Below are 23,585 nucleotides of genomic sequence, written 5' to 3'. Positions count from 1 at the left end.
TTATTGAATAAAACATAATGCACATATTGAATTTTTTTTATGTTACTAATATTATTTTCTGTAAATAAACACCAATAAATACAGTCTGCAAAATTGTTTATTATAGAAATATTTTATTATTTACAATCCATAAAAAATATTTAATGAGAAAAAATAATAGAAAGTGCAAAGGGATCAAATCATTGACACCGACAGGGATTGGTCACCCGACTAAACGTATAAACCGTCACCCACTCGCAGAAGGTGACCTTTTTCTTCTCTCTTTTCTTTTCAGCCTCCTTTTCTCCTTTTTCTTCATCTTTCTTTTCACACACATTTTGCATGACTTTCTTCTCTTTCCTCTCTTGCTGCTTCCTCTCTTTCTTCTCCTTCTTCTCATGCTACTTTTGCTTCTTTTCTTTCCTCTCTTGCTCCTTCCTCTCTTTCCTCTCCTTCTCCTCGCGCTCCTTCTTTTCCTTCTTTAGTTTCCTCTCGTGCTCTTTCCTTTCTTTTTTCTCTTTGGCCTCACGCGCCTTCTTTTCCTTCCTTTCTTTCTTCTCTTCGGCGGCACGCTCCTTCTTATTGTTCCTTTCTTTCTCGCCATCTTCTTTCTCTTGTTTTCTTCTCCATGTCTTCATGCCGTCACTCTTCAAATGAAAGAGAGACACCAACTGTCAATTAAACAATTCATCAATCCTATCAAAATATCTTACACTTGTACCGCCGCCTGCTGTCGACTTGAAATGACATCACACTACCTAAGGGCTCAGCTTTCGAACATCACATGACCAAACCCAGAAATCAAGTGGGTCGTGTTGGTCGCCACCTGCGCCCTTAGGTGCTGTAATGTCATTTTCAGTCGACAGCTAGTGGCAAAATGGCAGGCACGTGCAACAGATAAAACCAGATGGACTTTCATGCTTCATATTCCACAAAGGCAGTATTAATCAGAATACCGTATAGACTAGTGGAGGCACTTGACCTCCCCTCTAAATGACGCTAACATGTACACATGTTTTACAGAGGAGAATCACATGGGCAGCTTGCAAGCTACACAATGGAAAGCCTAAACTCAGGAGTCTGTGAGACAGACATCCTAACCACTATAGAACACAGCGCTGCGCATAAATCAACCGATAGAAGAAAGGAGGTGAGGAGCTAACCGTTAAGTTGACGTGTTGTCCCTCGAAGCCTTCAACGAGGATCTCGGTGTTGTGGTGGTCTTGGTTGGGGAGTTCCAGCTGGCTGTACATGGTCTCCATCCAGGTCTCCACACGCCCTTCAAGCTCCTCGGCTCTTTTCTGCAACTTTAGGTACTTTTGTCGCTGCCTCTTGAGCTGCGAGGTCTTGGTGCAGAGCAGTTGGGCCAGGTGCAGCTCGCGTGGGCTCGTGTCACTCTTATTATCCTCAAAATCCGTCTTTATGTCCTCAAGATTACTAAAAACCTGAGCAAACAACAAAACAGACATTAGAAGGATGTATAAAATATACATATGGTATGTACTGTATATAAAAAAAAAACAATTGACCCACCATTAGTGGAAAAATAATAATCAAGATTTTGATTGATATTGAAATCAAGATTAATAAAAACATTTATAGATGTCAAAACTTTGTATTGATTCAACAGACAAAACTCACTACTACAATCATAGCCTCATGCTGATTCATCCCTGCACGTCCTGTATTCTTAAACACTCTATTATATTTGTCAACTACAAATTATCTTGTAAATAAATTTCATGTGAAATTCCATCTTCTTGCATTTTAATTCTGCTGCATCCATTCAAAATGAATAAACATCGCCCTTACCCTTAATGATATTTATCTTATCTTCTGTTGTACTATTTTGATGTTTTACAAGACTTGGGACTTACTTTACTGCGCCTGGGGCCTTGGGTAACTATTTCGTGCCATATCATGTATATACCTTGAATAATTGAAAATGTAACCCTCTAATGTGAAAGAACAACCTAAAATAAATAAGAAACAAAGTAAAATAGGAATATACTAAAATAATAGCCATCAAAATTAATACAGTACAGTACATAAAAATACTGTTTATAATGGCGGTTACGGGCGTTGACCTCCTGGAGGCAGTATAGTGCCGTTATTGAATAGAGGTACACACGTACAATGAACCAAGAAGAGTAGAAAAAATGTTTTGATTTACCTTTATTACATAACACAACTCGCTTTTCACAGTTTATGGATAATATGTGCCTCTGACTATTGCTATATTATCTGTAAGTATGTACAGCATTCGTGTGTGAATATTCGTTATTTGAAGGAATATCACTCCCGGAAGTCGATGCTAATTTCCCGTTAGCAATGGTTCCATACATTGGCACTTTAGCATTTGGCGATTGTATTTAAAACGAAGCATGTCTTGTATTTAAATATACAATGTACAATTATTTTTGTTGAGTGTTTAGTTTTACAGTAATCTCCAACTAGGGTGTCATTAAACAGTTTAAAGCAATGTCGGGGAAGGCAGAATAACAAAGCACAAGTAACATGGTGCATTCAGGGTACCTTCACAACGTTAGAATTACCACACGCACACGCATTCGTTCGTACATGAACCGTTTTTCTTCAATGATAAGAATGTTTCTAAAAATCGAAAGAAGCCAATCGAACTCCAATATGACATAATTTACTTTTCTAAAGAAATTAAAGGACTGAGAAGTTTTTTTCTTTAAAACACAAATGACATATACTGTACATATAGTAAGACTTTTTCTCCAAAATGACATGATGTACAGTCCATTAATTGTACAGTACATAGTAAGACATTTAAAACATACATACTATGGTTCTGATTATACCGTTTTACCTAAAAATACATAATGCATACATAGTAAGACTTAGCTCCCCAAAAAGCAACATGATGCATTATTGCATATACATTTTGACTTACCATGTTGACGTGTGCTTTTCTATGTGCTCGCTTGCTGGCTGTGTACAGGTGCAGAGTCAGAAGTGAGTATTAGTGGCACTGCAAACTGCACAATATATACCTGTACTGTAAGTGCACACAAGATCAGTTAATCAAAGAGCATTGAACATGAAAGAGGTGAAGTTCTTTGGTTGGGCGTGGCCAATATGCTGATTGGCTGGATGTGTGTGATGTCATCAGGACATGGCCAAGTTGTTGTGTGACATTGTTTATCAGCATGTTGATGTGTTTTGCATTGCAATACATTAGTTGTTTTATTAATTATATTAAGACCATCATTAAGGAGTGTTTTCCTAGTTACAGACTTGACTTGGTGTTTTTAACCCATTTAACACTCGCTTGGAAGTTGAGCAGGTGGAATATTTCCAAATTCTATATACTGTATTGCAAGATTGCTTGCCAGCTTCCAAACAACAATAACAAAGGTTTAGCTAACAGGCCAATTTTGTAACAGTACAAGAAGATTTTAATAAACACATTTAACTACACTGTGGTGATTTATGAAGCTCATACTAACTTTTGTAACTAACTTGAGGGGACAGTGATGCTCAACACATCAGTGGAACATTCAACCCAGGACTTATTTCTCATACACTATTGCATTGGCGACCATTTTGGGTTCATGTCAGTGGTCAGTTTTTCAACTGAGATTCACTCACTTGGCCAAGATGAGAACAATGAAGAGATTGTGTAAAACAGTACCTGTTCAAGAATTTTAATTTAGGTGAATAAAGTATTAATGCTATAACAGTTTGGTTGGTTGCTGTCATAGGTATAAGGATGTAATTATGTGTAAATATTGTTGTAAAAGTAGTTCTCTTTGAACCAAAAATATTTTTTAAACTTTTGGACTATTCTATCAGGTCTACGTTGTGAGGTGGAAGGAAGGTGGACCCAGATGGAGGGAAACAGAGCGACAAGGCAGAAGTATGAAAGTCTAAAATGTTTAATTATATCAAAATGATAGTAATGACAAAATCAAAACTTTGTTTTGGTACGTACCGGAACACAGGCGGAACTTCGATTCGAATCGCGTTCCTAAATCTGTCTCAGAATCAGGTTGTTACGTGACAGTTGCCTTTCGTGTTCCATTACGCCTCCAAACGTCACATTGTTTCAGCAAATGAACATCATGTTATCCCCTTTCTAAAATTGGATAAAATCTCACCATTGCACTACATTAAAATGTCTTAAATATGAAATCAATCCAACCTAAATATACTTCGTATGTGAAATTGCCCTTTCTGCTGATTCATCTCCCTACATCATAAAATGTCAACAGTTTTGAACGCAGCGGTTGGTTCAGTGGTAATGTAGCCGCACAATGGACTGATGATAGTCCGTTGCAGGTTCAATTCCTGGTCCAGATGGCATGTTTTGTGCAGGTCATTCTTTATTCCTCTCTAATACTTTCTGTCAAAGCTTAAAATGCCCTGTCGCCAAAAAACAAAAACAAAGAACAAACTGTCTTTGAAATGTAGCCTACAAGTTTTTGATTAAATGTGATAGTATAGTACTGTGGGTTTCATCAAAGCATTTAAGTCATGTTGAGAAATGATGATCTGTTTCAAAGGAAAAATGAAAAACAAACCAAGCAACAAAAAGCTCATTTGTACTTTATACTTATTTTGATGGTGTGGGGGTTATTCAGTTTTTTGTTTCCCATGATATAATTTCTCTCTCTTATGGCGTCCATTACAATTACAGTATATGCCGATTGCCAGTTGTGTAAATTAGGTATTAGGTAATAGTTAATTCCCTTACTGGGGAGCTGGCAACACTGCTCTACTGTTTGAATGTAATATTTTACAATTGGCCACAGATGTCGCTGTAGGGAGATGTTTCGAATGTTCCAAAAGATCGATTATTTTTGTGTATCCATTGTTCCTAATAATTTGATCGTTTCAATGTTCCATTTCTGCCATCCCTACAAAACGGGGAGGAGAACCAGGAGCAGAGTCAGAATAAGAAAACAACGTCCATGATCAAACGTAAACGGGGCAAGATGGGGGCAAGATGTTGGCAAGACGCGGTGGCACAGCAAGACATGGCAACGGGGTTCATAAGACAATGGACCGACATAGACTGACAGGAAGCAGGAGGCTAAATACACAAACACTGATTGACATAACAAGACACACCCGGGCAAGACACAAGTGGCTGAGGGCACTGATTGGTTGACAGACGAGGAAGGGCAGGCACACACAGGTGGACATGACATTGCTTGAAGAGACAAGGGAAACACAAGGAAAACAGAACCAAAACGCAGATCATGACTAAAGTGACTTGAGGAATAAATCAAACAAAAATCAAACTAAACCCAACCCAAGCCATGACTTATTCATTGAACATAATGGAACATTGCATGCAAATAAATTGTTTTCATATTTTTGCTCTTGGATTAACTGCTTGTTTCGGAGGTTGAACAATTCGGACTTTGAACACTTTGCAGGAACAAATTATGTTCAAACTCCGAGGTACCACTGTACTTGGCATCTCTTTCTACTGCATAGGCCTTGTTTTCATTTTTGCTTTTTAATGTGATTATTTTCAAGAAATAGCATGAAATCAATTCACTCTGTAAAATTATTTGATAAAATCAAATCATTATTTACCAAAGAAAAATTGAACAATTATACAAATGAGGTAAATGGGAGGAAAAAAGGACAAAAGGCTAATCAACTCATTGGCATTGTGACTGGTTGGTCACCTGTGAACAGATAGATAGTGATTTCATAGAAGGACAATCACTTTTTTTCCGCTTGTCCAAATTTGACTGCTTTCACCTTCCTTCCCTCCCACACTCCTTCGTTTCTTTATTCTCCTTCTACATATGCTCCTTTTCCTTTTTTATCTGCTGCTTTCGTTCTTTCTGTTCTTGGGACTCACAGCTTTTCTCGCTGTGTTTTCTCTTCTTTTACATTTCGCAGTATCTCGTCTGCATCGCTCATGTCATTGCTTTTGAGTGACATCTGTTAAAATGAAAGAGAGACACCCTCTGTTAATTTATCAGTTCATCAGGCATCCATTTTGTATTCATTGTTAGGGTCATAGTTGAGCTGGAGCCTGTCCCCGCTGGCATTGGGTAAGAGAAGAGGTAAAAAAGAAGAAGTCTACACACCCCTGTTTAAATGGTTTTTGTGATATAAAAAATATGACATCAGAAAGAAAATTCCACCTGTTGCTGAAACTAATGTTTAATCTGTTGACCAGTGTGTAATTAATGTAACAAGCATTTTATTGCAAAAGTGGGAACAGCATTATCATGATTGAAAAAGTATTTAGAGTATGTATTACTGAAAAATTAAGTTGTGTATTAATAAACAGCTAGTAAATGATTCAACACAAGATGCAGCAGCGACCATCAAGATTCTGCTTATTTTCCACCATCCTGCCGTTGTCATCCGACTGACACTTCGCTGCCAGTGCTGCTCACGTCCCGGACATCGCTCTCGCCCTAGTCATGGTGGGTCTCCGTAACTCCAAAACCATCAAGTTGTATCTCTCACCGTCGTGGCTGAATCACTGCCATTTGCCGCCCGGACTGTTGGCTAACGATTTGACCAAACACTGCTGACTGTCAACTTTGGTCTGCTCAACATTCGGCATGAGTAAAAAACATCTCAACCCGGGACTCCTCATTCACCGTAAAACTGATTTTCTCTGTTCAAGCGAAATTTGGAAACAACCAAATGACTTTTCTCCACTAGAAGAAACAACTTCTTCTCCCAATGTTTACATCTGCAATCGGTGAGTCGTCTTCTTCGTGTATTTTTATGACGGTTAGCAAAACATGTTTATGTGCCCTACAGTCAACTACTGGAATGGAGTGCATTGAGTAGCCTATGCCAGCTAACCAGCGTTCGACCAGCATGTATTTAATAAAATGATAAACATTTCACATTAATTGTAATAACTGCAAAATATATTTGTTTATTTATTTGCACTTTTCTCAAAACAAAATGTAAAATGGTTGGTTGTATAAATGTTCTTGTAATTAAACGTGCTGTAAAATGTATTCCTAAATAGTTGGGAGTCATTTAAAAATAGTCATAGTTACTGCCAGATATGTATTAATTCAGGTACCTGTGGTTTAATGGACATTTAATCAATAACGTGTAATTTAATAAAACTAAATAACTGTTGGTGTATTTTTTCAGTCGTCCACCAGATGCTACTGTTTCGCAACAAATGAACCCTAACGTGCTTCACTGCTTCTCATTTTTATGTCAGGAATTTCTTGTAAATTTACACGTTGGCAAGCTGAGTAGTTTTATTGATGTTAAAGGTAAAAGCTAAGAAAATTAATCTGCGGCTGATTTATTGAAGATGAGCTACTCTCAAGTCTATTCTCCAGGTTTTCACACTATCAAATGCAATGGATTATCCATTAATTTCAAACACACAATTTGTTTTCTTTTTCAGCCAAGTATGCCAAGATGTTGGGCAAAAGTCATAATAGGTGTCTGATCAAAGAACATTTCCAAGGATGACGTCTACTTTTCTGCCTTTTGGTGAGTCTTCAAATCTTTCTGTATCTCTTACACCCTGCTGATGATGAAAATCCTGCCTCGGGCTGTGTTTCAATAGTCATAAAATGTGAAGACTAAATGTTAAACATGTTAAATGTTTTTGTTCTAAGCTGTTAATCAGAATGGGCTACTAGTAACCTGAAGAGTTAGGTGTATCTTCTAAACTCGGCAGATTCTATGATATGTATCACATAACTTTGGGTGTCATACTTTTGTTTAATGATTCATCTATTACATAAATTCTTAATACAATAATTCACAATACCAGAAGCCTGTATGCAAACTTCCATCATATAAAGATTTATTCATTTTTTAAAATAGTTTTTTTTTTTGGGGTTGGGGGGCATTCCATATTTATTTTTTATTTATTTATTGAATTTTGTTATTTTTGCTGTGGCATAGGGAGAGTCTGACATAGACTGGCATGTCGATCAACCAATAGGCGAATGGTTCAAAACAAAACACACTTAGTACCGCCCTCTCATTTAAATAATATTTCCTTATGCATTTCATGTTGACATTGTCTACAGCATGAAATAAATATGAGAGCAGAGTGGTTTTATTAATTAATTGGTATTTGATTATATTTATATATTTATTTTTGTACTTATTTCCACATGTATTTTTATATTTGTATTAGCTTGTTTTTTTTTTTGTATTTATTTTTACTTTTATTTATCTGTGTATATATAAATATATTTGTTTATATTTCTTTTTGGGGGCGGCACTGTAGCTGACTAGTTAGCACGTTCACTTCCCAGTGCTGAGGACGTGAGATCGAGTCCGGGGTTCGGCTTTCCTGGGTGGAGTTTGCATGTTCTCCCCGTGCTTGCGTGGGTTTCCTCCCACATTCCAAAGACATGCTTGGCAGGTTAATCGAACACTCCAAATTGTCTATAGGTGTGATTGTGAGTGTGGATGGTTGTTTGTCTCTGTGTGCCCTGCGATTGGCTGGCAACCAGTTCAGGTTGTACCCCGTCTACTGCCCGAAGCCAGCTGGGATAGGCTACAGCGCGACCCTTGTGAGGACAAGCGGTTAAAAAAATGGATGGATTATTAATTTTTTAATTAAATTTTTGAATTATATTTTTATATCCATTTTTATTTTCACGTTTATTTTTATTGTATTTATTTATCTTAATATTTTTGCTGTTTATATTTCTATTAGTATTATTATTTTTGTGTATTCAATTTTTTAATTATATTTTCTATATCCATTTTCATTTTCAATTTAAAAAAATATATTTTTATTTAAGGCAATTTTGTTCCTCCATAAACAACAACATAATACGTGTATTACTAATAAATTATATCACTGATCATTTATCAGTGTTTGTAGTTTATAACTGCAATTACAAAAACAAACAAAAAAGACAACAGACCACAATATACAGTACTGTATGTAAGATTTAATTTTGACTGCTGATTTGTGAAATATCAGATGACCAAATAACTAAACAAAAAACAAACAAACAATGTATCTTTTGGTTGTGAACATCCGATATCATAATGTCTTTCAGATCAGATCTGCGATGGCTATATCCAACTTACTGCCATTTATGACACCTGCTTTTCACAGCACACACCTTTGTCAGGAAATGTCACTCTGCCCTGGAGGTGCGAGGCCATGCGAGGTGAAGTAAAGGTACCACTTTGCTATAAGACTTGTTCACTGTCTGGATTCATCTATCCATCCATTTTTGTAACCGCTTATTCAGTCACTCACTAATTGGTAGAAAGTTCTAAGACAACCAAACATTTAAACTCTGTGATTACTGTAGTTCCACAGAGAGAGATTGAGGCATTTATTTACTTCGCTGACAAACATTTACTTGGTTGTTTAACTTCAGACTTGATCCAACTATTTGCGTACAAGAAATTAAAAAGTCACACTTCAATAAAATATGACAGTTCTGACATAAACTAGTTAATCATTGTCACAAATGAATTCATAACTGGATCCCCCTCTTCCAAAACAAGGCTAGCATGCTCTTAAAAAAATACTAATTGAAATGTATTTTACGCCGCTAATTTGAACAATTTCCCCTCAACCACACATTTATCATATGTCTTCTCCTCATCATCTTCAAGAAATCCTTTTGGTGCGTCAGCTCACCAGTTGCTATGAAGCACCTGGAGATGCCATATTCAGTTTTTCATGCCGCAGAACACTTCCTCGTCCACTATCAGGACTAAGAGGGTCAAGTATTGATGACATTTGTGCAGATGGAGCAGCAGAAGCAGTTTTTCCTCATCAGCTTAGCAGTTTATGTGACAACCTGCAAAGTCAACAAGTACTTCAGAAAAGGTTACTGAACATTTACTACTTGACATCAATTGAATTGACCTTTCTTTATTAAATCACATATGTCCGCATTCTGAGCAGACCAATAGAATTTAGTGTTAGAGTGAGCAGTCACGTAAAGCAGTTCTGGAGGTAATATATCCCTTTTTTAGTGGGTTTCACACTCACCTTGAAAAAACAGTTTATTCTCCAATGTTGCCGCTAGGTCCAAACAACACATTTTTATCAACTTTTTAATCTGTATTTCATCAATTTGACTCCAATTTAGTAAGATTATTTATTCGTTGTATCTTTTTTACATTGAAGACTATATTTTATGAAAGAAAGGAAATACAAGTGCTTAAGGTGGTTATTAAATTGCTTTATTTGACACACTGCAAAATGATACAGAACACACTCACATTGTCTTATCTGTATGCTTGCAATGAGGCATTCGGTTTGTCCATGTGGGCAGACCTTCACAGAACGACAAATTACTTTTTGTGATGAGTGTAAATCCTCATGCATGTCCTCCTCTGCTGTTGTCAGATCAACCTTGTGAATTGGAACACGCGCCGCGTCTCATCAGATAATTTTAGCTACCACTTAGAGGGCAACATTCATCAACGTCATGGGCTTTTTGCCAGTCGTGCATTTCTTTCTACGTATGCCCTATACCCGTATACACATTCCTGTGTATCCATCAGCACCCTGTGTGGCCTTTGCCACCTCAGCAGTGTACAATATGCTCTGTCAAGGTTCTTCAGTCATTGCGAAGAGGCAGCTATCTACCAAGTACACCAGTGGTGTCCAAACATTTTCCTCCAAGGGATCAAATCAATGGATGCAAGGGCCATTTGGATTTGTTTTTCAAGCACACCAAAATCACAGTCAATCAAGAAATTGCATTTATATATTATTTATTATTATAATTATTATATATTTTTTAAATTTGCTCCCTGAAACACTTTCCATGTGGCAATTATTATTATTATTTTTTTAAAGCAGTTACAGGGGAATCATTCATCATATTTTCACAATTTGGACCTTGACACAAGTGGAAGAAACCATTTTGCCTTGTAAAAAGTAATGATCTTTATTCACCACCAGTGTTAAGGATAGAAATGATGTTACTTGTTTAATTGTAAATAGTTAATTTGCATATTTAGAAAAGCTCTACAGTATATAAAACAAATGTATTAGTAGCAAATGTCGCAGGCCGCTTAAAATTGGGTGGCAGGTCACAAATGGCCCCCGGGCCATAGTTTGGATACCCCAAACCCACAAGCAACCAAACACTGGTTAGGAAAGTCCCATTTTGCAGGAACTACACAAAAGAAAACAGAAACAATTATGATACACATTTTACATGTTAGCCATTGTTTGCCTGGGCTGATGTTTCCCCCCATAGGTTAAAAAAAATGGTACAACACTGGTGTTGTTTTCCTTTTTTAAGGTCTATGCACTTGTAATGTGCAATTTTCTCTTTGCTCAATTAGTAATTAGTTACACTACTCATTACTGGGAGAAAGCAATATTACTTTTAGTTACTAGTTTCTTTAGTTAACTTTCCCGACACTGTTTATAAGTCACGTTAATGGTGCAACATTAAAACATTTTTTTATCTTTGTCTTATTTTTTTATATCACAAAAACCTGGCATTTGTACAGAGGTGTGTAGACTTTTTATAACCTCTGTAAATAGGGAGCTTCCTCCTTGACATTATGATCACTCAATGTAAATCCTGAATACTGCACACATTTTTGCGATAACCCGAGAGCTGCCTTTGAGTTGACAAATCACATTTGTCCCCATGAAACCAGAGCGACAAAGTTTGTTGTTTTTCCACTCCCACTCATCAACTCAGTGTTTGTCCTTTACGATGGAAGCCTTCCGTACGGCACAACAAAATGTCAGCCTGCATCTCTGTGTACACACGGGTCGTTTGAAACCAATTTCAGATGTGTCAGAGGAAGTGATGCTGCACGCCTCTTGTGACAGTTTGAGTAGAGCGGCCTCATCTCAAAATCACCTTTGCTGAGGAGAGACTCGCTTCTATTTGAAATGCTATTTCACAACCTACTGAGCAGACATGCATTATTATTATTATTATGGTCATTAGTAACAGGTTAGGAAAGCATTTGACTACGTTTCCCTCAAGGGAATAGAGCTAAAGCAGAATGAGTGTAGCCCTTCCCTATATTTCAAATAATAATGCATCACACTCTAATAATGCAAACAATGATTTACATTCTAAGTTGTGTATCAGCTGGAATCAAAATTAAAATGTTCATCTGACTTGACGAACACAAACGTTTCAACCTACAGGAAAACAAATAAGGAATCGGCGCAGGGGTGGGCAAACTCGGTCCTCGAAGGCCGGAATCCCTGCTCCAACACAAAGCTGATTCCAATCAACAGGATCGTTATTAGGCTTATGCAGGGCTTGCTGATGAGCTGATCATATATCAGCTGTGTTGAAGAAGGGAAACCTGCAGGACTCCGGCCCTCGAGGACCGAGTTTGCCCACTCCTGTAATCTATAGTGTTTATGGCTAGAGCATCGGTCTGCAACCTGTGGCTCTTTTTAGTCCCTCTCCTGTGGCTCCTTGTGGATCTCTAAAAAAATATATAAAAAATGTAGAAACTAATATATAGCCTATTTTTTGTACATATTTTTTTAAAATAAAATATAATAAAATATTCTTCAAATGAATTACTGATTAAAAAAAAAAAAAAAGAATAATTAAATATTCCCAAAAAATGTCAACATTTTTAAGTTGTCAGAAAAAGACAAAAGGTAGATGAAAAATGTTCAAAAAATACCTACAAATGTCCAAAAAGTGACCATAAAATGTCCAAAAAAGAAAAGTAGAAAATTACCATAAAATGTCCATGAAATTGCTAAAAATGTGAGAATTGAATTTGAAAGGCGTAAAAGAAAGCCTTCAAAAAGTAACCATAAAATGTCCATAAACAAAATAAATTCCCAAAATGACCATGAAATGTCCACAAAAAGGCAGAAAAAATGTAAAAAAAAAAAAAAAGTCTTAAAAAGGAAAAACAGAGGCAGAAAAATACCATAACAACTCCATGAAATTGCCAAAAATGTCAGAAATTTGACAAAGTCAGAAAAGTCAGAAAAATTTATGAAAGGTAGAAGAAAAATGAAGTATTGGATGCTGCATAATTTTCTTTCATGATGCAGCTCTATTGAGCTTTTGGGCCCTTAGTACATTTAAGCCAACAATATCACACTGTTTAATTTATCAAAATGTTGAAATGTTTTGTGGCTCCAGACAGAATTTTGGTTATTTATTTGGCCTAAAATGGCTCTTTTGACAGGAAATGTTGCTGAAGCCTGGGTTAGAGAGTGACCTGACTAGTCAAAAACTTACACTTGTAAAATGAATGGAACTGTGTCCCATGCTCTTGAAAACCCTCAAAGGTCCAAATAAGTATTATTTTATTTTTAAATATGACTCATAGTTAATGACCTTGTTGAGTTCTACCCCTCACATTCTTCTCTCCATTAAAATTAGACTGGTCTATTTCTGGCTTCAAGATCATTCAGATCAACTTTGTAAATGTAATTGGAGCCTGACATCACCTCCAAATCCCAGGTGGAGGGTACGCTATCTGCTCTGAAACTATTCTGCGGACATAAAAGAATAAGGTTTGAAGACGAGCAGAAGGGTAAAATATAAAAGGCTGTGGTAATATATGCAGGCCCACTGCTCTGTTGCATTAAAATCCATTCCTCGGTGCCCATTATAATGTGTCGAGTGAAAGCTTTCACTTGCAGAGTGTTCCCGCAGAGCATATATCACAGAGGAGCTGTGGTCTGATGACAGAAAGCGTCCCGCCCTGCTACCACATCGCACCCCCCCCCCCCCCTCCTCTCCATCGGAGCTCAGTCAGTCTATTTCTGAATAATTACCTTGAAGTGATTAAAGAAATCAATGGATTGCAGCCACTCCCAAGGGCACTAAGGTCTTGGATTGTCACACAATGTACCTGCCTGTCCAGCTCACTTTAATACCTTAAGATTCTGATTGTCATACGAGCGTGATCTAACTTACATTTTGATTCAAATAAATTTTCTCAACAAAGCTAGATAAAACTTTCACAAACAAAATAAAACCTTACGGAGAACATCATAACTTCTTTAAATAATGTGTTTCTGGGCATGTATTGTCACGTAAAAGATCAATGTAAAGGCACGGTGTGTAAAATTTAGTGCCATCTAGTGGTGAACTAAAAGTTAATTCATTTTAAAAACCCAGTACTGATTTCAGTTTAAATATTTTAGTCTAGTTTTAGTTTTTTGTTTTAGCTATATTTTGTTGTTGTTAGATATTGTTGAACATTTCGGATCTAAAACAATTTCAGTATTTTAACAAGTGGGTACTATGGCTCCATGCTACAAGCTAGTAAGTTAGCCAGCATTAGTTAACGGTCAGATTAACATTATTGTTGGAACGTTACAGCCGTTGGATTAATGTTACGTTATAACTATAATTGACTTTTTTTTATAATTGACTTTTTTTCAACCTTTCATCGTGAATCCACCTCACTGTGGGTCACATGACAGTGTCACAGACAGATTAGTCGAGACAAGATTTTACAAAATCATATAATTTTCGTCTTATTTTTGTTCATGAACTAAATTGTCCATAGATTTTAGTCCAGTTTTTATTAAGTGAAGTACATTTTCTTCTCGTCTTCATTAGTTGACAAAAATGCATACTGATTTGGTCCTAGTTATTGTTTATTAATGAAGGTTTTAGTCTAGTCGAGTCTAGTTTTAGTCTGGTGAAAAATGTGTGTTGACGAAAATATTTTTGTTTAGTTTTTTTGGGACAAATTTAACATTTACTATGGGTGGTCGTCACTCGTCACTGAATCCTGTGATTTGGGCTCCCGCCGCTTGTCTCCCTCTGCTTTGCTTTCGCTGGCTTTTACTAGCTTCTCCCCTTTGTTGCCCTTGTTAGCCACTCCGCCTAACCCCTGCTCGCTCGGTAACACATCGTCACTTGCCGTCCCTCGCTCGCTCACGCCAAATAATAGATGGTAGTAGGCTTGCAAAGTGTGTTCTCTTTGAGGCACCATAGTGTCAAAATGCACGCGCTTACACTGCATTCTCGTAGTTCACCACTAGAAGTCACTAAATAACACACATTGTACCTTTAAAATAAAAGTTGGCATTTCCGTGCTGTTAAGCATCATCGCCTCTGGCTGTCGGTGTGCGACGAAATGGAACTGGGTTATGTTATTTTGACACTGAGGCAGAGCATTTCAGTTGTATTGAAATTTTGGAAAACTTTATTTACAAAACTTATAGAGCTGATTATTGTGGGGATATTCATTTTAAGGCATGCTGCGACCTCTCTGCTATTTTTGTCTATTGTGAAACATAACAAAAACACTAAACTAACACATTTCACATATGAAAAGCCATTTAATAAACATATATTTAAATGCAGTTAAACAAAGTAAAGGGTTGGAGTTTTATTTTTATTTTTATTTATTTATTTTTTTACACTGATATTTTCTCTTTTATTGTAAATAAATATTAGCTACCAGCCTCCTTGGCTACCTGGCAGGGAGGGCCCAGGTGACAGGTAAATGGACGTCATGTTACTTCCTGTGTTACATTGTGCGTTGGAATGTGGGTTATGTGGTTATTGTTGTTGGGTTGTATGCTGTCTCATGTGTTACATGGGTGCTTGCTTGTTTTACAGTGCGTGTATATATATATTGTGTCACATATCCACTTTAATAAATAGCCCTTGAATCATATTGTTCCTTGCATGTAAGGAGATACTATTTTTATTAAATAATTGGTGTAACAATTAGTTAAATAAAAAGAAAATAATAAGATTATAACACAGTTATTAACATATTTTTTTGTTTATTTAACATGTATTTTATCTAAACAATTGGTTATTTTTTCAATCAAATATATAAGAATAATTATTCTTTTTTGAACTTAGCTAGTTATTAAAAAACAAACTTTTTATTTATTTTCTGAAGTAAAATTGTTATGACTTAAGTTTATATATATTATATGATTCAATTTATTTTATTAAAACAATTGCATTGTCTATTAAATAATGGGTTATTTATGTGAAAGCATTCACACATGTTATATTAATGTTTTTATTTGTCTTTTTATTTTTCTCACATTTTTGTCCTCTGTCATCTTCCACATACAACATTCGATTTTTCACAGTTCCAATGTCAACTTGCTCAAAAAAATTCACGCTAACTGAGATCTCATCTTTCTAATTCAACTTTTCACTTAATTTAACATTTAATATAACATTTTCCCCATTCATTTCCAATGGGACAGTCATTCAACTTTAAGCCACTTCCCATTTCCATCTGTTACTGCTCGGTGGAGCAGTTGGTAAAGTGCATTGTAATGATGAAACACTTATATCTCGTGTGACACCTTGCCTGCATTCACTACCTGCATGTGTGCGTGCTCAGTTGAAGCCAGAAGGGAGCGATGACTCACGTGATTCTCGCAGCTGCTCTTCCCATGCATTTGAACAGGAAATGTGTAAATTCAGCTATTTTAATGATACAATCATTGAAATTGATGGATTGAGAACGAAAATCAGCGAAAAGCATACAACTAAAATGGAGCATAATTAATGTATCATTTATTTTTATTTATTTATTTTACTGTTCACATGCATTGGAAAGCAAAGAACAGCAGAGAGCACTAGTGAGGCAGTGCCTCCCTCGTCTACCCTGACTGCACACCACTGTCAGAGGCATGTAGGAAGGTGGTTCAAATCCCGGTTGGAGCAATATTTCAATTTCAGAAATCGTCATTGTCTAATTATATAACATCTATTGAATTAAATATCATTTCACACTATGAAGTTTTTTTTTCTATATTATTGCATATTTTCAATGACAATACTCACTCATTAAACTCATTTGTATTATACTGCATTATTAAATACATTTACATACAATGTCACGGATACTTCCAAGTCCCCAATAGTGATGTGGCTACAGCACATGCCCAACAGGGGTGGAAGATCTCTGTTTGAATCCTGTTTATTTTCATATAATAGTCATTGTCTAATTATTTAACACCCATTTCTCATTCCTTAGATTCATAGTTTTAGTGTTATTCAACATTATAAACCCACTAAATCTTTATCAAGTCACCGGCGGCGCATTTGAAGATTAAACGAGAGATCATGGTTCAAATCCCAGTTTATTATTATATATTATTATACAACTACAACTGATAAGGTGCAATGTTCACATAATTCATCTTTCAATATCTTTCATAAACATTCCAAAACATTTCACATGCATTCAAATATTAGCATTCAGCTTTCAGCATTCGTACGCAATTTCTCCAGAAATTGCACATCTAGTTATTTATAAATAAGCAAACTAAAACATGAGAATGAATGATTATTTTCTTATTACAGTCAACTTTTATTATTTATGTTTTTAACATTATCTATGAATGACCTGGCCCACACGCGTCCTTTGAGCTTAAACGGTATCATGTCACGTCCTGGCCGTTGAGCCTCCTCATAACTGCTTCGCTTTCCCCCACAGACTCCTTGTTTGGCGACAATGTCAACCTGGAGTGGGAGATTTGGAAAGGCCTGAGGACGCAGTGGCCATCTACATCCACTCCACGGAGCGCACTGAATATGTGTGCATGTACAATTGCACACCGGGACCCTTCTGCCATTACCCCATGGGGAGAGTCGAGTACAAGGGCACCGATTTCTACTTCCTGACCAACATTGATGACTTCGAGATCCGAGAGTGGGAGGAAGAGCGCCTACGTGGGCAGGAACAAATTCGGCCTTGGCAAGGTGTGTCGACGAAAGCTGAGGTCTTCTACCTGCCGTGGAAGGGCGTTGAGTACTTGTACCCAAGGTACTACCAAGTCCTGACCATCAACAAGGATATGTACAAGCAGCACATCTCCAATGTCCACTACGACCTGGACCGCGCGACCATCTTCAGTGACCCGCCCGAGACCATACACATCAACGAAGTCAACAAAAACCAGTGCCAGGTAGTTAACTCTAAATTTCTATACATTTCAAGAATGCTCATGGAATTATTCGAATTTGTAATACAAGGTTTCAAAATTCACAACTTCCAATGGAAATTTTCCTGAGATTTTGCGGCACTTTTCCACCCCTTTGATTGAATCTAATACTTTTGTATTAAATTACCCTCAAGTCCCTGTGAATTCCCTACAAATTCCAGTGGAAAGTTTCCATTTTGGAATACAAAAACTAAAAACTCCCCGAGCCTAACTTCTCATGAAAATTTATGAAAACTTGAGAGAATGTTATCCAAAATAAATTTCCCTAAAAAGCCCATAATCCCCTTTAGGATGTGTTCAATTTCCACAGTTCTCCATCTAAAATTTCACAGACTATCTTGAAACTGAGTGTACTTTTTTCCCCACCCCTTTGCTTGAATGTCACTTTTCCATTAAATAGCCATCACTTCCATTACAATTCCCTGGAATTTTTCAAATTTGTAATCCATCCATCCATCATCTGAACCACTTAATCTCATGAGGGTCTCAGATTTAGCAGTAGGCGGGGGTACACCCTGACCTGGTTGCCAGCCAATCGCAGGGCACACATATTCAGTCATTAAAAATTCCATAGTTCAACTTTCCATGGATTTTTTCCAGAAATTTACTGTTCCACCCCTTCGATTGAAAGTTAAACATGTCCATTAAAATGCCATCAATTCAGTGAATTCCTTTAAACTTCCATGGAAAGTGTTCAATTTGTAAGACATAGTTTCCTGAATCCATTTCTGGAAATTTACAGGACATTTACGGTACTGGAAATTTTCCACACTTTCACTTGAATGTGATATCTTTACATTAAAGCTGCTCAATGCAGAAAATTAAATTTTAAATCGCTACTGCTACATATAGCAGAAAAAATAAACGCCACACTTCCTTGACGTACACAATGTGTGCATGACATCACATCTACAGACAGAGGGCAGGAAATTCGAACATCAATCCAGTCTGAAAACTATTGGCCAGAGGATTTTAAGACTACCCAGTGCAGCTAAAGTGTTAATTTGCTAATTACAACATGTTTGAGTCATAAATGGTCAACTAGGCTATTGTAAATATATTTTTGTGTAATTTTCGACATTGAGCAGCTAAACCATCAATTCCCAATTCATTACCTTAACTGCCCATGAGTTCCAATGGAACATGTCCAATTTGCAATAGTGTTCCAAAATTCTGACTTTCAAATATCTAAAGGAATTTCTCGCCAAAAAAATAACAAAAAACTTACTGGAAATGCTCCACCCTTTCACTTGATTTTTTTTTGGTATACCTTTCCATTCAATATGTGACTCAATAAATCACTATAAATTACCAGGAGTTCCCATAAAATTTTTGATTTTGTAATAGTGTCTTAAAATTCCACGGTTCCTTCCTTCCACGGTAACTTCCCATGGAAAGTTACGAAAAACTCCAGAAATTTGGTGGAAGTCTTTCACCAATTTGCTTGAATATGATAGCCTTTCTATTAAATTACTCTGAAGTCTCTAATTTCCCATGATTCCCTGTGGAGCGTGTCCAATTTGAAAAAGGAATACTTTGACAATTCCCCATTTGTAATTTCACATCAACTTCTTGCAAACTGTCAATGTCCCTTGCAGAACAAGATGCATAAAAGTATAAAAGGAAAATATAGACTAAACTGTCAATTTAGTCGACTAAAATTTTTCTTTTTTTCGTCGACTAAAATTGCTCTTTATTTTTGTAGACTAAAATTGGATTAAAACTAAAATACAACCAGATGACTAAATTATGACGAAAACTTTAACTAATTTTAGTCAAAATACTATAACTAAAACTAAATAAAATGTTCTTGTCAAAATTAACACTGGTTGCAGCTCAACTTTTCTTTTTTTTCCCCATTTATCTTTCTACTACAATTAACAATGAGTCATTTTCATATAATTTATCTTTCAATTTAGTTCATAAGCATTCAACTTAGCATTCAGTTATTAGCGTTCAGCATTCCCACGCAATTTCTCAGAAATTGCACTTAGTCTAGTTTTGTATCAAATTGTATCAAGTTTTAGGGATGACTGGTCCAGTCACATCTAGAACCCTGAGCATTTGGGGGGTATACTGAGATGCCTGGACCACCAGTTTTAATGTTTGTATGTAATGACTCATTGCTAAACAACGATTGGTTCTTTGTACTGACAGATAAGAGGAAATGTTGAGGCAAACAGTTTTACATGAAATGATTAACAGCAGCTAGAACATGACTCATGGGATTTGTTTGTAAGTTTGATCTTATAAGTCTTAACAAGGGAAGGCAGCCAGTCTGGATCATGAGACCTCATCAAAAATGTACACTGTATTGCCACAAAACTGTAGGCGCCCTTAGCAAAATGCACTATTATGAAAATGAAGTTCATGCACAAAGGTACATGTGATATAAAGCAAAGGAGAGGCAGTGCAGCCTGCTGTTTCTGGCAGCACCTCAAGCAGCTGTTCAAGCGTTCCTGCAGCTTTAGCGGGCGTCCTACAGTTGAACCTTTAGTAAATCTTCCCCACGAAGTAAAGTGAAAAAAAAATCATTCATGGGTAAATATATATATTTTTTAAATGTTCACTGACTGGAAAGAGAAAGCTATTAGTAACAGACAATAGAATCTCATTGATTCAAGCGCCTCATGACCCTAATGAAGACGTGCAGTATCTAAAATGAATGGGGATATAGATGTGCCTAATAATGTGGCTCATATGGTTGATGTTAGTAATGTGGACATTCATGGTATGGCACTTTGGGATGACGTCGGATATATATATATATATTTTTTTACCTTTATGTCTAGTCTAGGGCAGTCATTTTCAAAGTGTGTATGCGAAAGAATCATGGCCTTTGTTTTAATACAATACAATTTCAGTGACATTATTCTTTAGCTTTTATATGCAATTCATTTTAAATGGGAAGTCAACACAGCATTGATTAATACTACTAATTAATTAGTATTAGATTAATACTAGAGATGCACCAAAATGAAAATGGTTGTCCGAAACCGAAAATAAAAAATATTATAAAAATAAAATAAAAAATAAAAAATATTTATTTAGCACTGGCTTATTTCTTCTTCTCTTTTTTTTTCTGAGAGAGAGAGAGAGAGAGGGAGAGAGAGAGAAAGAGAGAGAGAGAAAGAGAGAGAGAGAGAGAGAGAGAGAGAGAGAGAGCTCAGTATTGTTCATTCGGTAATTTTACCGATTCGACACGTCATCGTCATTGCTCTCTCTCTCTTTTTTTTTTTTTTAAAACCTATTTTATGTTCACATACTTGTTCAGATAAACAAAGACTATGCTCCAGCATCCTGAGAAACATTGTTCTAGCTCCTTGGTAACTGTTTTCATCGCAAACATGTCAAAATGAACCATTATTTTCCGTAGGTGCCGAAGTTTGATAGAGAAAAGCTAACATTTATTGTTTAACTTACTTGAACGTGGGTCATTTTGAGCCACGACATAACAGGAAGGTTAATGCTGGAGAGTGGTACCAAGTGCCAAGTATTAAAAAAAAATATAGAGAAACACTGATCTAATATAAGTATTGTTTCACCCTAGTAGCCATCTTGCAGTGCTTAAAATGCCAGTCTCCATATTGGGCTTTTCATATCATACTGTGGCTATTGTGTATAAACATTTCAATGTTTCCTGGTTTGCGTACGGCTGGTAAAAGGTGTAAAAATGACTGTCAGTAAATCCCCGAGGCGTTACAATGTGCAGATGTGCAAAAGAGTTGTGCTATCTCAGGAGGAGGAGATGTGACAGATGTTTATTGCAGCATTGTCATGATGTCAGGACGCAGATAACAAAACATAAACATTCAGACAAATCTGCCAGTAATATCGGTGGAAAAAATTTCCCTGACGGACTCACCGATAACCTTGAACACCTGAGGGGGGGGGGGGGGGGGCTGCACGGCTGCTTGTCGTCTGACAGGCAAAATCGGCTCTTTGAAACATTAGCAGCATTTCTCCAGCAGCCATTTTCTTCTCCTGGTGTTACAATAAATGATATTGATTGCTGGATCTTTATTTAATAATATTACCTCACTGCCTTGACATGGTTAATAAAGACAGCCGGTTGACACGCCTTGCAACACTGATAAGCAATTACGAGAAAGTCATTCTCTGTGATGTTTTATTTCTTGGCTAATTGTCTTGTTTGCATGCATCTTAAACTTTTCCTCATGATGCATTTTGACATTCCGTCTAGTGAATCCTTATCACCAATTCAAAAAGATTAAATTTAATTTTGATGTGGATAAGACGTTTACATGGGGAGTCAAATGTTTCTATGGAAACCAATTTTAGGCAGAGGCTGGAGATAAACACAACATTCTCAACTGCAGGGACATTTTTCTACTTGTATATTGCAATTCATACCTTTCTGGACCATGAATTTACACTGGGGAGCAACCACGCCAGTCTTCTGAAATACTAATTGTCATTATTAATAATAATATCCACGTAACATTTGTATGATCCGTTTTTATACTTTAATTAATTTAGACTGTTTTATGCGGTTTGGTGTTTCAGTTTTAGTTAGCTTAGTTCAGTAGATAATTGTTTAATGTGAGCAATAGTGTAAGATTCTGAGGTAATTGATTACTGTTTTAATTTTCCTTGATGGGAAATGGGCGGCATCTAGAGGGAGGCGTAGATTGTATTTGGGGCACGGCGGTTATTAGACAGTTGGCCACTTCTGAGGAGCTATACGGTAAACTAGACAAAGTGCAATTTCTAGAGAAATTGCGTCTAAATGCTGAAAGCTGAATAAAAGCTGAATGCTAATATTTGAATGCATGTGGAATGCTTATGAAGTACATTGAAAGATAAATTACGTGAAAATGACTAATTATTAATTGTAGTTTAAGGATAAATGAAAAAAAGTTAGTGGGATTTGAACCATTTCCTCCTGTTTACTGGTCCAATGCTCCGCCGCACTACCCACTGAGCCTCAGTGGACTTGCTATCATCATTGAAGTGTTGTGAAATGGTATTGAAAGATGTCTTGATGATGTCAGTGAACATGTCATTGAAAATTTAATTAAATGCATTAAACATAGTGTGTTAAACAATGACTTCTTCTTAAATTAAAGGTGTGGATTTGAAACAGGTTCTCCACGGCGGCATGCAAGGGCACTAACCACTGACCTAGATTAAAGTCATAGACAGTGCATATTTATAAGTGAAATATTTATATTGAATTTGAAAATTCACACAATGATTATCAGATCATTGTATACAACATTACTGTAAATCTGTAAGATTTTAGCCTCATGTTGAAACTTTTGCATGTATTACATCAAAGTACACTTAAAGTAGCTTCATGTGCCTCTTGCTGTATTTTTTTTTTTTAATGGATGCGAACCACTGTATCTGACAAGATGCTCATCTTCTCCTCAAGCATGCAGGGTGAAGGGAGAATTAATCCTCTCTGATTTCACTGTCACTCACGCAGGCTGACAAGGGGCATCACCGCGTGAAATGACAGACACAGCTCCACGCCAATGAAGCGTCAAGTGAAGATATGATAAACAGGATGATGAAGAAAAACTTGATGAAAGTTGAACAATAATACTTCCAGGATGGAGAAATGAGAGTGTGAACTGATTAGCGAGATTCACCTGTGAGTCTGGTGATAAGAAAGCAAATATTTACAAACGAGAAGAAACGACTGGAGCATGCTAATAGATTCATTCCATAAAGTCTTTTTTTTTTTCTCTTGAGGTGATTG

At 36.5% G+C, this 23,585-nt stretch overlaps 2 protein-coding genes across 3 annotated transcripts; one reads left to right on the top strand and one right to left on the bottom strand.

Moving 5' to 3' along the window:
• Positions 1-195: 195 nt before the first annotated feature.
• Positions 196-3,011, bottom strand: LOC147155644 (uncharacterized). Its single transcript, XM_086066542.1, has 3 exons — positions 2,900-3,011; positions 1,143-1,424; positions 196-626 (listed from the first exon to the last, which is right to left on the bottom strand). The coding sequence occupies exons 1-3, from the start codon at positions 2,900-2,902 to the stop codon at positions 381-383; spliced, it is 531 nt and encodes a 176-aa protein (XP_085922668.1). The 5' UTR covers positions 2,903-3,011; the 3' UTR covers positions 196-380.
• Positions 3,012-6,378: 3,367 nt separating this feature from the next.
• On the top strand, positions 6,379-23,426 carry LOC147155643 (natterin-3-like). 2 transcript variants are annotated; one of them, XM_086066549.1, is made up of 6 exons: positions 6,379-6,688; positions 7,364-7,452; positions 8,991-9,104; positions 15,333-15,377; positions 17,350-17,821; positions 23,310-23,426. In XM_086066549.1, the coding sequence occupies exons 5-6, from the start codon at positions 17,456-17,458 to the stop codon at positions 23,337-23,339; spliced, it is 396 nt and encodes a 131-aa protein (XP_085922675.1). In that variant the 5' UTR covers positions 6,379-6,688; positions 7,364-7,452; positions 8,991-9,104; positions 15,333-15,377; positions 17,350-17,455; the 3' UTR covers positions 23,340-23,426. The 2 variants fall into 2 exon arrangements, with proteins under 2 accessions (XP_085922675.1, XP_085922676.1); XM_086066550.1 differs by lacking the exon at positions 15,333-15,377 and having other exon boundaries at positions 8,991-9,115.
• The last annotated feature ends 159 nt before the right edge of the window (positions 23,427-23,585 follow it).

The sequence above is a fragment of the Leptonotus elevatus genome, chromosome 21 (genome assembly GCF_054856555.1).
Source record: "Leptonotus elevatus isolate MCC_2025b chromosome 21, RoL_Lele_1.0, whole genome shotgun sequence".
Classification (NCBI taxonomy): Eukaryota; Metazoa; Chordata; class Actinopteri; order Syngnathiformes; family Syngnathidae; genus Leptonotus; species Leptonotus elevatus.
Note: the sequence above shows the minus strand (reverse complement) of the source record. Positions and strands in the feature narration are given on the sequence as shown.

Bases quoted from the DNA above. Each gene is read 5' to 3' on its own strand.
- LOC147155644 (XM_086066542.1), bottom strand. The intron at 627-1,142 runs GTTAGCTCCTCA...TTTCATTTGAAG, and splicing joins GACAACACGTCAACTTAACG to AGTGACGGCATGAAGACATG.
- LOC147155643 (XM_086066549.1), top strand. From the start codon at position 17,456: ATGTACAATTGCACACCGGGACCCTTCTGCCATTACCCCATGGGGAGA. The intron at 17,822-23,309 runs GTAGTTAACTCT...TCACTCACGCAG, and splicing joins TCAACAAAAACCAGTGCCAG to GCTGACAAGGGGCATCACCG.